Source organism: Talpa europaea (assembly GCF_964194135.1).
Source record: "Talpa europaea genome assembly, chromosome: 7".
NCBI lineage: Eukaryota > Metazoa > Chordata > Mammalia > Eulipotyphla > Talpidae > Talpa > Talpa europaea.
Window position 1 is genome coordinate 125,354,237 of NC_140074.1, and position 16,699 is coordinate 125,370,935.

The 16,699-nt window shown below is 48.4% G+C and overlaps 1 protein-coding gene across 1 annotated transcript in view; it reads right to left on the minus strand.

Moving 5' to 3' along the window:
- The window catches only part of ERN1 (endoplasmic reticulum to nucleus signaling 1), a gene marked incomplete at its 5' end in the record, with an annotated part of 64,792 nt that extends 48,347 nt beyond the window's left edge, over window positions 1–16,445 (minus strand). The window contains one exon of the mRNA XM_084239424.1: window positions 16,392–16,445. Within this exon, the coding sequence (XP_084095550.1) occupies window positions 16,392–16,445 (54 nt within the window). The remainder of the gene's footprint in view (window positions 1–16,391) is intronic.
- Window positions 16,446–16,699: the final 254 nt, after the last annotated feature.

Consider the following 16,699-nt stretch of genomic DNA (forward strand, 5'->3'; position numbering starts at 1 on the left):
GTGGTAGACTGTGGGTGTGTTGGTGGTGGGTGTGATGTGGTAACAGCACCTGAAGGGGGAGAGCTTATGCTTCTAAAATACAGTGTTGTAAGTCAACGTTACCGCAACCCAAAAAAAAAAAAAAAAAAAATCACCATTTCATCAAAGATTGAAATGGGTGCCCAGTAAGTGCCCCAACAGACCCATTACCTAGAACCACTCTGAATCAGGGCCATTTACCCAATCAGGACAGTGGGCTAAGCCCACAGGTCCCCAAGGCCTACCTTGAAGGCATCTTATTTATGTAAAGGCCTGACTGGGCAGATGTAATAAAGATTTTAATTCTAATCTAACCCTGCTCCCAACCCCAACCTTCACTTACACATCTGATCCAACAGTAAAGCACTTTATCTCCAAATGTGGAGACTTCCACGTATCCATCTGAACGGGGTGACACAGAAAACTCATTGTGTTTAGACTCCTATCTGCTGTATTGGAATAAAGATTAAGAATTAAAATGCTGGAGATGTTAAGTGACTTTTCTTGTTTAATTGTGCCTATGTTTCAAGGATTTCGGTTTACTATTAAATCATTCCGGATCTTGTTACACTTTGTTTATCTGTGTGTAGGTCAGAGTTAATCCATCAGCCGGATGGTTCCTTTCTAGCCAGCCTACCGACTGCTGTTTCCTGATTATTAAATCCATAAAGGTAACCATGACATTTGCTTTGGATGGGAGTCAAGTGTCTGGCTGGGATGCAGTAAAGGGCAAGGCCTAACTGAATCTCAGTGTGCGGTTTCCAAGTCAGGCAAGTGAGAGAGCTAGAGTGGTATTTGTGGCAAGTTTTCTGTGTGGTGTAATTAACCACCATCCAAGACAGTTACAGTTACAATTCTTCGGTTTGGACTACTCCTTTAATAGATCTGATAAAAAGGTCTTCTTAGATCCATTCCATTCTGGAAGCGCAAAGGTACGCTCGTTTCACAACAGGTGAGTATATTTCCCCCAAACTGGTTCTGGAGCCCCAGGCCAAGTGCCTAAGTCCAGCAGCTGCCATGCCCTTTGGCTTCAAGGTGCTGCATGAAACCCTTCACCACGCTCTGGTCAAGGAAAGAAGTCCTTAGGGTGGTGTGCAATCCCTAAGGTCCCCAAGGATCCTGGGGGAATGGTTATAAAAATTAAGACCCAAATTTCACAATCATTTAGTGGTTGATTTAGAATGCAGGCATCACCACTATGTTTTGTTAAAGGAAACTGCAGCTTGTTTCCTTGTTAACGTTTTAAATCTTGTAAAAGTTTTAAATCTTGTAAAAAAGAGAGACCCCTATTAAGCTCATTTACCCCTTAACAGTGAGCAAACTAAGAAAGGTCCAACTTTGTCAATTCGCAGGGGACCACTAGCCTGACAAAAAGCCAGATTTTTATCCATCTGGCTTTATTCATCTCTAGTTAAACCTATTAAGAGAAAGTCTTCCTACGAACACTCCACAAATACCCCACAGGAGGAAAAAAAAGACTCAATTAGATACCAAAATGTTCAGTCCTGATAACAGCAAGTAGCCTGAAACTCAATTTTGCCCTTTACACTTGGTTAGAGATTCCTGGGGGGAGGGGGGGGGGAAGTGGGGGTAGAAGAGGTCAGTGGATAAATGCTCCAGTTAAATAAAAATCATCTACAAACGACTGTATTTATGACATAATTGCCACCTACGTTTGCCAGATGTTGCCAAGCCCTATAATACAAGTTAAACACCAAGACATGTGCCTCAGGTTGAGCTCCCTGGCCGGCCTGACGTCCCCACTGTTTGAAGTACCCGCGAGGATCAGCTACTTCCCCACTGGCCCGGTCCACCACACCGCCCTCCCCTCTCCAATTAGCTGGGCAGCCATTGAAGTCCCTATGCCCCTTACAGCAGATCAAACAGTAGGCACCGTTTATGGCTTTTGGGATATGTAATTTTAGAGATGAAAAGGACTGACGAGGTCTCTTACCCAACCCTCTCATTTCACAGGAGAGGAAAGCAAGGCCCAGAGAGGTAAAGTGACTTGCCCAAGGCACCACAGACAGGCCAGGAACCCTGGTCTCTGCCTCCCTTCTGGTGCCCTGCCCACCATGCCACACTATAATTTCACTATTTTAAATCACAGTTCTCTGAGAGCCATAAGCTTAAATTACTTCAGGCCTGGAGCTCCCCTTGGAGTCCTACTGGGGCGGATGAAGGTGGGCACGCTGCTCTGATATCAGGGTAGGAGTTTTTGGATGAGACCATAATATAATTTGCAGATTCTGCACAGATACCCAATATGCCACAAAGCGCTGCGAATTCTACAGGGTGGAGTCTTTAAAAAACATTCTGGATAAAAGTTCCTGAGATCCCCTCTGTAGATTCTAAGTGGGGGGAACCACACCACCAGAAGTCAAAGGTCACAGCCTTAGCCACCATAAAAAATCCCCGTGATCCACATTTATCCAGCGCAGTTATAGTGGCTTTTTAAAAAATGCTCTTTGAAGATGATGATATTGATGAGGCAGCAGCCACTGCAATTCCTTTGATGAAGCGAGTCACTCGTTGAATGCCAGTGCCAGGGAACCACACATGACTGACCAGCACAGGACAACCCCTTTGAACAGCAAGGGCCATTTAAATGACCAAAGATAAATGGAGGGGCCTCATGCCGCAGGCCAGGCTGCTTTAGCTGGCAGGAACACCACACCCACATGAAACCCAGATCTACTTGAAGGCTTTTTCTTTTCTTTTTAAGATTTATTTATTTATGCATACAAGAACTGGGGTGTAGGCCAGAGGTGTGGGGGGTGAGAGGATCCACCAGAGACAGAGTGGGGAACAGAACAGGCAGACTGACAGAAATACACTCCTGAGGGGAGCAGCGGGCGAGTCAGGAGAGGTCTGCTGTGCCATGTGGGTACCTCTCTGGCCGGGGATCAAACTCGTGCTGCAGCGGCTGTGGACAGCTTCATAGGTTGCATCTTAACCCCTTGCGCCACCAAGGAGGCCCTACTTGAAGGCTTTTTCAAGTGAGAAAAATCCTATGCCATCGTATTCCCATAAAACCTGCACGCGCTTCTATTTTCTAGGCTCTTCTGAGAGGCAAGTCTAGCCATTTCGATCCAGTCCTCACAGGTTTGCACTGAGGTAGGGAAGCACAAGAATCCACCTGCAAGGATGTGGCACAACCAAAGGCAGCACTGGGGCGTGAAGCTGGGCATGAGAGGCCAGAGCGCAGCAGGGGCCAGACCCACTGCCTCCTCTTATCAGGGGGTGGGCAGGAAACAGAACAGGAAAGAATTACCAACCAAGGGACATGGAGCCTTTGGGCTGAGGGAGGAGATGTTTTCAGACCAAGGAGAACACAACTCCCTCCCGAGGAATGAAGAATGGCTGCCCAGGTTGGGGTGGGAGGGGGACATGATTTTACAGGCCGTGCAGCTGCTCCACTGGGCCTGGGCGCACACAGGTTCCCTGCTTGTGGGATCTCTTCCCAAAGCCACTGTCCCGTCGGGCTTCTGCCCAGTCTGGAGGTCATCCAGCCACACCACCAATTCCTGCAGGTGGGAAGAGGGAAGAGCGGCCAGCAGGGCATCTGAATTGTGGGGCTAGTTGGCTAAGCTTCCACATCTGCTTTTTCTTTTGAGACGGGAAGTCTAGCCACTCCTCTCTAAATGCTAAGACAGCAAAATAAATCGGAAGGATTGAAAAAGAAAACAAAGGCCTCCCCGGTGGCACAGGGGTTAAAGACAGTGCTATCAAGCCATTGCCAGCCACACTGCAGGATGATTTTGATTCCCTGCCAGGGAGCAACCCACATGGCCCAGCAGACCTCTCCTGTGTCACCGCTGCTCCCCTCAGCAGTGTATTTCAGTCAATCTGCCTGTTCTGCTCCCCACTCTGTCTCTGGTGAATCCTCTCACCACCACCCCTCATTCCCACCTCTGGCTTATACCCCAGTTCTTGTATGCATAAATAAATAAATCTTTTAATAAAAAAGAAAACAAGAGTTATGGAAATGTTAGGGAAGACATCGTATTAAAGAAAGTGATGGTAGCCAAAGACACTCTCAGAAAGTCAACAAACTCAAAGACCTGATTCACGGCTCTGTGACACCCCCTCCCGCCCTCTGCTCCCCAGCTTGTACTTCAGGGGCAGGCAGTGGTAACAGCAGACCAGGTGCTAACAATCTACAATAATTAAGAAATGGATAAAATATGTTTGGTGTGGTGTTGAAGAAGAATAAAACTGCTAAACAGATTCTCACCAAACAGGGTAACATTTTAAGTTCTGAGGTTGTGTGTGAACTGTCTGGAAATGTATGTAGCACCCCTCAATTTCTGAGGATGCTGAACAATTCAACAGATACCTGTTAATCTTCAATGTGGGGTCGGCCAGTGTGACGCAGTGGTCAGAGGGTGGGCTCTGCAGCCAGCACCCCACTGGCAGGCTGATGCTATTTGTGCCCCGAGATTTCCCTCCTGCAAAATGGGGATAATAATACCTACCTCAAAGGGTTTAGCTGAGCTAATAATACACATGAAGGTCTGAGAACAGCGCCCAGTACATGGTGAGACTGCGCAAGCATCAGCCGTTGGGGTGATGATGAGCTGAGAACAGTGCAAGGCACTAGGACCCAAACACAACAGAGGGCAGAGTCCTGTCTTCGAGGAGTTTATAGTCTAACGGGGGGCCACAGAGGTCAGACAGTCACCCAGACAGAAGGACAGACTGCAGTAAGTGCCATGCAAGGGACACATGGAGAACCATGAGAGCGCACGCTGGCCTGGTCTTGGGTGGGTGGAGGGTCACAGTGTCAGGGTTTCCTGAAGGAGTGCCATCTGCCTTAGGATCTACAGGGAGATCTAAGGCCATCCGCCCTAGGATCTACAGGGAAATCTAAGGCCATGCGCCCTAGGATCTACAGGGAGGCGGGGAAGGAAGGGAAGAGTTGGCCGTACAGAGCCTGAGACGGAGAAGAGCTCACTGGTTAAGGACCCAGCTGGCCAGCACTGCTGGAGAGAAAGTTGGGGTGAGGATGGCACAGGTAGGCTGGGGAGGCAGGTAGTGGAAGCCCACCTGTGTGCGCCCATGTAAAGAATCTTCTGCACGGGTCTTCGCTGCTATCTAGGCTGCCGGCAGGAAAGGCAGGCGCGGGCGCTGTGCATACGGGTGCAGAGCCAATCTGGAGGGGAAGAAACGCTTCCCCAAGGTGAAGCGCCCATCGGCCTGACACGGGCAGGCTGCGCTCACAGCCCCGGTGCGTCCTCTCTGGTGTTCCCACCTCTGGGAGGAGAGGCTCATGCTGCGAGCTTAGCCGGCTGACAGCTGAGTGCCAGCGTGACACGCCAAACGTCAAGGAGTTTAATGAGAAAACTGGTTTTGTGAGGAAAGGTTGCCTAAGGAACAAACCCCAGTGCAAGGTGTCTTGCTTCAGAGACCCCGCGCCGGAGCGGCGTCCCTGGCCAGCAGGCGCGTGCACACGGCACAGGCCAGGCGGCTCTCGCGCGAGGCCCACGGCTTTACACGGGCTCCCTCCGCTCCATCTCGGGGTGCTCACCCCAACACCTGACGTCAGTTCCAGGGCACTTTTTGCTGTCATAGGCAGAAATCGTGGGGACACTAACCTTGTTGGATGAGGTAAGTCACCGGATCACAGTCTCACGTCACTCGAGCCAGCTGGCAGGGACGTGAAGTGTTTATCAATCTCCTCCAGGCGCTCCCGGTTTCACACCTCCTCCTGCTGGCTGCCTCCGCTGTCCAACTTGCTAGTTCACTGATTTCAACCCCACCACCTATGCTGGACTCTCTTCTACCCTACCTCCATGCAGAAAGAAGGATCCCATTATACCTGAGGCACGGGAGCCCCAAGGCATAGAACACCCCCCACCCCCACCCCATCTTCTAAGATTTCATCTTCTAACAGAGAAATAGTGCAGTATAAGGAAAAAGATACAGGTTCCAGGACAATGTGCCTGAAAGTAACCTGGCACCTGTCCAGGCCCTGCCCAGGGCAATTCCTAAGATTCTGAGCCACAAGCCCCTCCCCGCCTTCCCCCCTGCCCCCCAATTTCCCTGCTCAGGCCTCTTCTCACTCCAAGGGCAGCCTGTGCTCATAAAACTCCAAAACCTGCTGCTGAGCCTCTCAAAACTCCAAATTTAAAACAAAGTTTCTCAGGGATGCCCACAAGCCTGGCACACGCTCCCCACATGTTCTGGGGGTGAGTGAAGCAGAGGGTAGAGGAAAATGAACATGGGGTGCATGTTCTGCTTCAGGCCTCGGCATCCGAGTCTATAGGAAGGCTGGGCAGGATGAGGCATTTTTGCTGGGATCATCGGTGATTTACCAGGCCCTCATCTCTCCTCGGGCCATCGTGTAGATTCTTCTCACCCTGAGCCATCAAAACATGCCCAAAACCCACAGGAGAATTTGAGAGATTCTAGGAGTCTGGATGCTGCTGAACGGCCATCCCCATTCCCGGTCTTTCGACATCCGAGTGTCTCCACTTATCTTGAAATGTTGCAACATTTGGGAATTAGCAATAATCTGATTCACTTTCAGGGTGGGGGTGGGGGAAATAAAGCACACAGAAATCAGCTAATACTGAGTGGGAGGAGGTGAGTGACTTGCGGGTCCACCCACTTGCGGGAGACTCTCAACTCAACCTGCTCCTACAATGGAAGGGAGCACCCCGTTCGTTTGTGTCCAAACCACAAATCAGATAAGTGACTGAACTTTACCCAGGTACGAAAGCGCCAGAGATTTCCAAGTACTGAGCATCAGATCAAGATGATTTAGGCTGGGCTTCGAAAGCCACTGTAGGTTCGGTTTCCAGTCAGCTGAATACCAGAACTACAGATAAACGTGTTCGTAATCTCTAGTCTCAAGACAACCGTTTTCATCTTTGCAAAACCAGACCACAGTAAGCAGGAAATGAACCAGAACAGAAGGAAGGTAAAGTCATACACCGCATGAGGTGGTGCCTTCAAGATCCAACCTTTCCAGGATCCAGCCTTTCAAGATCCAACCCCAGGATCCAACCTTTCACCTTTTCTTGGAGGTTTTTTAATTTATCTGGAGGGCTTATAAATATATGTCCGCATGGTAAAAGCCACTCAATTTTGTTTATTTTTTAAAAAGCATACATATTTTCTGGGCAGAGGGAACAGCCTGTGCAAAGGTCCTGAGACAATTTACACACACGTGTTTTGGGGAACAGAGTTGCTAGCTCTGTCCCAAGCAAGTCCTGGGGGTTCCTGAGCTCTCCCTGACCGAATCTGAAACTTTCTCATGCCTCGTTATCATTAAACATTGACAACAGTCACGCTCAGCCCCTCGTATTTACACACGTGAGCTGTCAACACTTGTCCTCCAGAAGGTGAGATGACAGACAAATTGGAGCACAAACCTGCCGTGAGCCTCCAGTCTAGAGGACAGCGGTCTGGGACCGCCCCTGCCTTCCACTGGGCCCCCCAGGACGGGTGCTCCACACCCAATGGAACCACAGCACGCGAGGAGGCAACATACCAGGTGCCCAACTCCCTTGCTCCGCTCTGCGTTTCTTTCTTTGCGCTGAATCTTGCCGTAGTACACGCTACACATGATGTGCCCACATGCTATTGTTTCCTGTCTGTCTCCAGGAGAGATGTGAGTTCCAGGAGGACAGGAGTCTGTCTTGCTCACTAGTGTATCCCAAGTGCCTCGGTCTGTGCTCTGCAAGTAACAGGCCCTCCATTAAGCTAGGGCACAGGTGAATGGAGGAGCAAGAGGAATCCACTACATCCTGGAACTAGGACACCCCGAGGCGCAGTCAAAGCAGCCCCACCAGGGGAGACGCCTGTGATGAGATGCCAGGAAAAGGGGCGGCTGGGGTGCTAGTCACATTAACCTAAATGGTGTATCCAATCTGGGAAGGCATTTACAAGCAGGTTCACTGAAGGGACTTGCTAGTTGCTTGTTTTATGGAGGGGGACACAGCTCCTGTGCCCAAGGTCTCCCAGCTAGAGAAGCCCTCACCTCCCAGAAAAGCAGACATTTTTAACACTTGAGTCAAAACACCCGTGAAAGTCTCTGCCTGTCGATCGACATTTCGAAACAGCCACAGTGACAAGCTCCGCCTGCCCATCCATCTGAGGATGAGGACTGGAGCTGCCCCAGAGGATTTCCTTTCAACTTGAGCTGGTGAGGAGTCACAGCCCTCAAGAGTTGCTGCTAACCAGCAAAATGTGTCAAGCCCAGCTTCCGTATGACATGAGTCAAAAGCGGTCTCCAGTCCAGGCAAGTGCACTGTGGTCGTAGAGGCACAGGTAGACACAGTTGGTCTGTCCAGGATAAAGGTACAGGAATTACTATTACTTGACAGTCTCAATCTGGCTGCACATTACAGCTACCTAGGGCTTTAAAAAAATGTCTTTTAACAAATGTGGCCTCCACACCCAGAGATTCTGATTTTATTTATCTGGGGTGGGGCCGGGGCAAAGGGTTTTTTTAAAAGCACCCCAGGTGACTCCAGGTGACTAATTTAGCCAGGGCTGGGAAACACTGCCTCAAGTCACATTCCCTCCATTCCCGGTGACAGCTTTGGCCCCCTAGACAGATGTTTTTTCACTCCTGGAGGCCCTCCTAGGGGTCATGGCCCATAGGCTTTAAGAGAAAAGAGATCTGATTTAATTTGGTCAGCTCACTCCTCTGACCCAAGTGGACAGCAATGCCAGCGTCAGTTTCTGGGGATCTGACAGCACTGTTTGTTCAGGAAATGTATGAAAAAATTTAGTTTCCATGACAAATACTTCCGTGGCCTAGACAAACAATTATGCCCTCATCTGAAATAGAGTAAGGGAAAATAACCCCCTGGAGAAAGGGGTGGTTTTGAATTATAATTATAAATTAGCCTACTACCCGGGGAAATCATGTTTAATACATAAGACGACAATCCTGGATCAAGGTTCATTTTCTAATAGCGAAACATCATGCTGAGTGAAAAATGAAACTGACTTGGAATAATCACAAACCACTTATCTCGTGGGGTTTGGCAGTGGAAAAATTAATCTCATTACTGATATGAGGAGCCCATCAGGAGGGCACCGTACACCATGGCTCACGCCCACCCAAGCCAGTGCCCTGGAGTCCCCTCTCATTCCCCAGGAAGGAACAGAGATCACGAAAGCAGCTCTTCCTCCCCACCAAAAAAAACCTACAACCCAACTGCCTGATGATAACACGGCTCCTTGTTGTAGGAGCTTTAATGAACCTCAGAGAGGCACTCAATCAGTATCTGCTGAGCGCCCCTACAATGGGAATGGCCAACCCACTGAGCTGAATGCCACGAGGATAAAACAATCCCACCGGGTCCTCCAGGATAAAGCAGCAAGAGAAATGTGACATCTCCCTGGCCCCAGGACACACACCTTTGGCACACTCTCCTCACTCCCTCTCACACTACCCTGAGACCCACCTACGCTGCTAACCAGAGTCCCTCCACTGTGGTCCACGGGCCAAGGCCACTCTCTCTCCTGTCAACACAGACCCACTTCCTGGTGCCAGGACGCTTGGGAGGTGGGGGCCTCTGCAAAGGCAAGCAGCCCGGGCCCATTCTGCAAATTAGTTCTATTTTCACAGGATTCTTTGCTGAAGGGGTGGCTGCACCACGGCAGAGCAACTTTGGTTAAAGGCTTCAAGAAATAAACTTTCAGTTTTGCTATTTCAGAAACATTACTGGGTGAGATCTCACCGAAGAACATGCACCTGCTTGGATATTATTAGACCTCAAGCGAAGAAACCAGCTTAAACTGTCACCTGGGTTGCAGGGCCTCTCATCTCCAGGATGGCTGGATTTGCCTCTGGAGCTGCAAGAGGTCAGTCTCCCTGAGAGAAACACCCCGATAATGACCTTTCCATCTCAAAGCTGCATCTTTCTACTTCTGAAATGAAGGTAAAAGGCCACAACTCTCATGGAAGGGATAAGAGCATTATCTGAGCACTTTGCTGAAGCCTACAAGAAAGTCTACATTCTTCTCCCGAGGTCCCACTTCTCGTTGCCCAGTGCTCAGACTGTGCCGGGGGCAGCTGGACTGCTGTGTTCTAACAGATGCCCCAGAACACAAGCAGTGCAGGGGCTTCCCTTCACTGGCAAGCAGGCGCAGGTTCAAGGTTCAGATTCTCCACTCACTGACCTTGGACATCACCAGTCCGCTCTGGCTCAGCTTCCTTATTTGTCTCCTCTGGGGAGCAGAGCAGGGCAGACTGTTCAATTTAGGAGAGAGGGAGGTGCATGCCCTGCAAGATTCTGAGTGGCCCCCACTACGGATGGGCATGCATGGGGTGGAGGGGTGCTGAGGCTCTTTGGATGGGACCAGCAAGCAGCCTAAATACCCTGATTCATGTATGTTCCCAGTGCTCACAATATTTCTGGAATTTTTTGGGAATTCCCTTCCAAGAATATACTTTTGAAGAATATATTTTTGAAGTAGAAGTGGCAGAAAGTCTTCAGTTGATTTTCAAAAAACCAAATCCAAGAGTTCTCAATAAATTGTGCAATCAGCTGAGTAGTAACGGTTATGATCAAAACCTCAGTGTGAACCATGTAAAAGTTATACTCAAACAAGGTTGGGAAATGTTTTAAATTGTGTAAGGCTAGTCAGCTTATGAATGTCAATACCTGCTTTTTTTTTTTCAATACCTGCTTTTTTTTTTTTTTTTTTTTTTTTTTTAAAGAGGCATGCTTTTTATTTATTTATTTGTTTGGTTGGTTGGTTATACATGCACTGGGTACAGTCAGAAGCACGGGAGGGTGAGAGAACTCACCAGAGCCAGAGAGGGGAGCAGAGCAGGCAGAAGGACCGAAGCACACTGCTGAGGGGAGCAGCGGGCGGCAGGAGAGGTCTGCGCGCCATGTGGGACCCTCCTCCAGTGGCCGGGGAGCAGCCGGGGATCGAACCAGCGCTGGAGTGGCTGCGGGCAGCTTCGCAACCCAGCGCTCAACCGCTGCGCCACCGGGGAGGCCCAATACCTGCTTTTTTTAAGGGTTCCTTTTTTTTCCTTTTAAAGTAGAATTATTATTTTGATAAAATAAATTATTAAATGAAATACTAGAAAGAAAAAAAGAAGAAAAACACCCAAGGCATTACTCTACTGTCAAGGGTTTCTCTGATCTTTGTAGGAAAACAGTTGTATCTCTATGTGTTTTAAGAATTGTAGTCCCCCAAAGGGACAATTAATGCATCAACTCTCAATGTACAAATAGTCTTCAGGCAAAATTTAAATGGTCTCACAACCAACTATATAGAAACTATCTTGTCTGTAGAAGGTGGGCTCCCTTCAAAACCAATTCACAAAATCATCCGGAGGTTACTTCACGGTGCTCATGGGACCCATATCCACTAGAAAGCTGATCTGAAACCACTGCCGACCAAAAGACCCTGCAAACAACTACTTAACATATCAGATTAGGCACATAATGTGTCACCAGGCGACTTCCATGGTCATTTCCATCTTCAAAACATACACAAAACAAAATCTAAACATCATTTTCACTTGGCTTAACATCCACACTGATAGAGGGAGAAAAGCTTACTTGAACAGGGCTGTCATAAAACCACTTTAAGGTTAGTTTTGGACTTTTAAAAATATTCAATATTGCTTGGGCTGCAGCGGGGTGTTGGGGGCTACAAAAGAATGCATACAATTTGTAGATTCCACTTCTAGGAATTTATCTCAAGGAAATAATTAAGCAATTAAAATACACTCAAGAATTAAAAAGACTTATCACATTGTTTATAAAAATGAAAATTAAAAACAACCTCAATATCTAAATGATTCAATGGTCAAATATGGTATATCCATTCAGAGAAGTATTATGCAGTCAGAAGGAATAATATTGCAGAATTAAATCTGTTGACACAGAAAGATGTTTCAGTTTGGGGAAAAAATAATACCTATGCAAATACGTACACAGAAAAATATTAAGCAAGGTATTAGTAGATTAACCATTAGGGAAATGCAAACCAAAACCATGAGTTACTGCTATATACCCACTAAGATGACTATAATTAAAAAGACAGATAATAGCAACTGTTGGAAAGGATGTGGAGAAACTGGTACCCTGCACAGCAGGGAGGACTGTAAACTTGTACAGTTTCTTTAGAAATAGTCTGGCAACAATTCCTCAAAAAGTTACCATAGGTAACTCTAGAAATGCTATTTCTTGATACATACGTAAGAAAAAGGAAAATATATGGCCATTCAAAAATGAATACACAAGGGGCCTCCCTGGTGGCACAGACGGTTGAGCACAACGCTGTGAAGCTATCTGCTGCCTCTGCAGTGCCAGTTTGATCCCCACCGACCTCAGAACAACCCACATGGCGAGCAGACCTCTCCTGTCTCGCCCACTGCCCCCCTCAACAGTGTATTTCATCAGTCTGCCTGTTCTGTTCCCGCTCTGTCTCTGGTGAATCCTCTCACCCTCCAGCGCATCTGGCCTATACCCCGGTTCTTGTATAAATACATTTAAAAAATGAATACAAAATATTCACCACAGAATTATTTATAAGAGGGAAGGGGAAACAACCTAAATGTCCATCAACTGAGGAATGAATAAAAAAAGTGATATATCCATATAGTGGAATATTATTCAGCAATGAAAAAGGAGGCATCGACACATGCCACAGCATGGATGAACCTTGAAAAAAATATGCTAAGTGAAAGAAGCCAGTTATAAAAGACTATATATAGTATGGTTCCTTTTATAGGAAATGCCCAGAATAGGCACATCTATACAGACAGAAAAGATTAGTGGCTGCAAGGGGTTGGGAGGTTTGTGGAAAATAGGGAGTGACAGCTAATGGACATGGAGTTTCTTTTGAAGATGCTGAAAATATAAAATTGATTGTGGTGATGATTGCACCCTTCTGTGAATACACGAAAAACCACTAACTTGTATACTTCAAATGCATGAATTATATGACATGTAAATTATATCTTAAACTGTCAAAATGTTAATAAAGGTTTAGATAGTAGATTACATCTATTAGCCTATAGATTATAGGTTTGTTGCTGTTCATTCACTTAGACTTATCTATGTTTTCTAGCTTTTCTACAATAAATACAATTATTTTGAAGGATTTTTAAAAAACCTTCCCATGTGATCATACAGACAGTACCAAATGCAAAAGATTTGAAAAAAAGGAAATCCACCTTTCCTTATAATAGTGGAAAAACTGGCAAATACCCAATAGGGTATTTACTAACCCATCGACCCATGTTAGTTATGATCCCAGTCCCTGACCTGGGGCTGCAGAGAGTTCAAATGCTTTTTGCATAGATGACGGTTTACAAAAATGCCAATAAAAGTGTCAAATGCAGCGAAGTATTCAGAACATTTCCTCGCAGGTCCTAGGAAACAATCTGTGATAAAAACTGAACAGGAATGGAGAACACATATTTTTACATTTGTATTTGCTGTTTGTACATGAACTAAGATGGTCAGATAATCAGACGTGTAAGATAACCACATGTAGAAACTGTCTGAGAGTAACTTTAAAAAGTGGAAGGTGAGCAAGGAGCTTATGAGTACTTTCTAACTTCTACTTTTCCTAGTCCGATTCTGGTCTGTGGGACCCACTTAAATATCTCTGAGGATGTGTTTCTCTGAAGCAGGGAAGTCAGACTCCAACATGGAATACAGGTAAAGGTAGGGAAAAAAATCCCAGCCCCCTGAAAAACAGCCAAGCAGCATGTTTATTATTCACAGACTATGTATGATTCACCGTCCCTATTTTTTAAGCCAGCATCACACTCCAATCACACTGCTAGGTTACAGGCCCCAAGTTATTTGTGCATAATAAAACCTGAATCCATTTACATGACACATTAGGCTTTTCTCCCCTGTGTCATCTCCTTAGGGTGAACATTTGATCATTACGAAATCTCACAGTCTTGAACCTGAAGATGACTTTGAATCCCTAAACCAAAGAGGTTGCCAATGCAAATGAAGTAGGCATCCAATGATTCTTCAAGCTAAAAAATGGAGTCAACATCCCAGACAGGACAACTACGCCAGCCCCCAGGCCCACGCAGGTGACACCGCTCTATCCAGACACAAGGAAACCTTTATGGACTCACTGGCTTTATTTCAGGAATATGGTCCACTTTTGAGCCTTTTCCCCCGAGTGACTCTCTCACACACTTTCTCTTGTGCCCTGAGAAGCTACACTGCTGTGGAGAGCCAAGCAGGCAGGGAGTTAAGGCAACCAAACACGCAGTCCACAACTGCAGTCTCACTTCATGATCTGCAGCCCTGATCGCAGGAACCTGATGAGACACTCTCCCCCTGGCCTCAGCAGAAATACCTGATACCACCTAGGAGAATGATTCGTGCAGGTGATAACCATCAGAAGAAATGACAATCCACAGTATTTCTGGTTAAGGCTCATATCTCAAACAATATTCTCAGTGTCTGAACATGAGAACTGGTCCTCAGTTCTCAGACGTTTTTAATCCTCTAAAACCCAAACACTAGCTGAATAAAATAAACATATATATTCTAGCTGGAGAACGCATTTTGGTTCTCAGAGCGCTCCAGTTCTTGTGAGAAGTGGCACCTACACTGAGGATCGCATGACAGCGAGGCTGTGACAGCAATCAACATTAGGTACAACATCTGAGTCTAGGAAGAACGTGGGGACTCAGTGAACACATTCTAGATCAACAAATGACAGCCCAGAGTGCTAATGACACTGATGTTATTGAATTTTGAATCCTGGAATCTAGAAGCTCAGCCCATGATGAGTCAGTGTCTCATTCAGACACACGCTGGAAGAAAACCACAATATCGCCTTCAGTGCACTAGCTGCTTCGTCAATCAAAAGGAATCAGCATCAAAAAGTATTGTCTGCAGAGCATGGTATATTTTAAAAATGATGGATTGTAGTAAAAGAGGTGCCTTCCCAAGAGTTAGCTATCCCCACTTCACAGATGAAGAAACAGTCTCTGAGAAGTGCCTGAGGGTACATTTGCCACCGGCCACTTAGAACTCAGGTCTGTCTGATTTGACAGCCAGCACTGTCCAAACAGCATCACTGCTGCCTCGTCTAACTGCAAAATCTGCAGTGGAGAATTTTAAAATAATTCACACTGTTTGGGGATCAAAGTTTTTACCAGTCGATAAATTTGGATCTTTTATGTAAAAAGCAATTATACTAAAATACCACTTGTTGATAAGGGTCTGGAATATTTTACCATGAATTCTGAGCCATGCGGATTTCCAAATGCAATTTGGAAATATTTACATGAACTGGAACTGAAGTCCCAAGTAAAGTTAAATAGCTGTTTTTAGCACTTTGGTCTAAGTTATTCAATAACGCAAATCATGTGAAAGAACAGCAGAGGGAAAGACCTGGCAAAGAAAACCATATACATGTAGGCTCTGACTATAGGAAAGGCTGGATCCCCATCACACACTGGTCATTCTGTTTACACTCCTACATGTGAACACACGGCAGGTTCCAACCGTGCCTCTGGTCATGAAAGTGGGTTTTTCTAACCAGAAAAGAGACTTACACGAGTTCTATCATGAAGTATGTCCAAATGTCCCTTTAAAAAAAAAAACCCCAAATTTGAAGAAAGTGACCTTATGCATTACTTCCTCTGTTTTGAAATTCCTGTTACTCCAAGAGCAGGGACTATTATTTACCTAACAGGCATAACCTCCAAAGAGCTCAGGCCCCAGTGCTCAGGCGCACACATGTCAGCTCCCCACCTGGACATCTGGTACATGACATGCCTATTAAAGAGCACACAGAGGAGGTCACTGCCCGGCCCACATCCTGAACAACATGTTTAAAGGAAAAAAAAAAAACAAAAACCAACATTCACCAACTTAGGTTCTTCCCACCAGCCGGAAAAAACCCGAGTCTGTCGAGAAACGCCTGCGTCCCCGGGTCCACGGCTGAGCGAGGCCTCGGGCGGCAGCGGGCACCGTCCGGCAGACTCGTCTCTCGGGGCGCAGGCTGCACCCCGCGCTCAGGCGCCCCGGCCGTCCCCGCCCCGCACGGGGTCGCGGGCAGAGCCCGGCCCAGCCCCAGCCGGCCCGGGTCTCCCGGAGCCCGCCCGCCCGGCGGGAGAGGGCCCGGCTCCCGGGTGCAGAGGCTCCCGCGCCGGACCCCGAAGTCCCCGCGTTCCTCAGGGTCGCCGCGGGGCTGCCGGCCCAGACCCCCCGGCCCGCGCCCTCGGGACCCCCCCGCGACGGCCGGGGCGCCCCCCGAGGGGCCGGCAGGTGCGCGCCCCGGGCCGAGGCCGCGGGGTGACAGGCGCTGCCCGCGGGGCCGGCGGGGGACGCTCGCTCCGCCCGCCGCCCCCCGCCACCGCCCCCTCGCCCCCCGCGCCCCCCGCGCCCGCCACTCACCCCGGGCCCGGGCGGCAGCAGCGCCAGCAGCAGCAGCAGCAGCCGGGCCGGCATGGCGGGTCGCGGCCTGGCTGCGGGCCGGCCGGCGGCGGGGGCGGTGCGCGCGGAGAACCGGGCGGGGGCGCCGCGACCAGGGCGCCGGGCCGAGCTTCAGCCGACACGGAGCTGACGAGGCGGCGGCGGCGCCCCCATTCCCCGCCCTATAAGAGCCGGGCCGGCGCGGCTTCCGGTCGGGGCGGGGCCGGGCCGTCTCGGGGGCGTCCCGGGGGCGGGGCCGGCTCGGGGGCGGGGCCTTAAGGGCGGTTCGG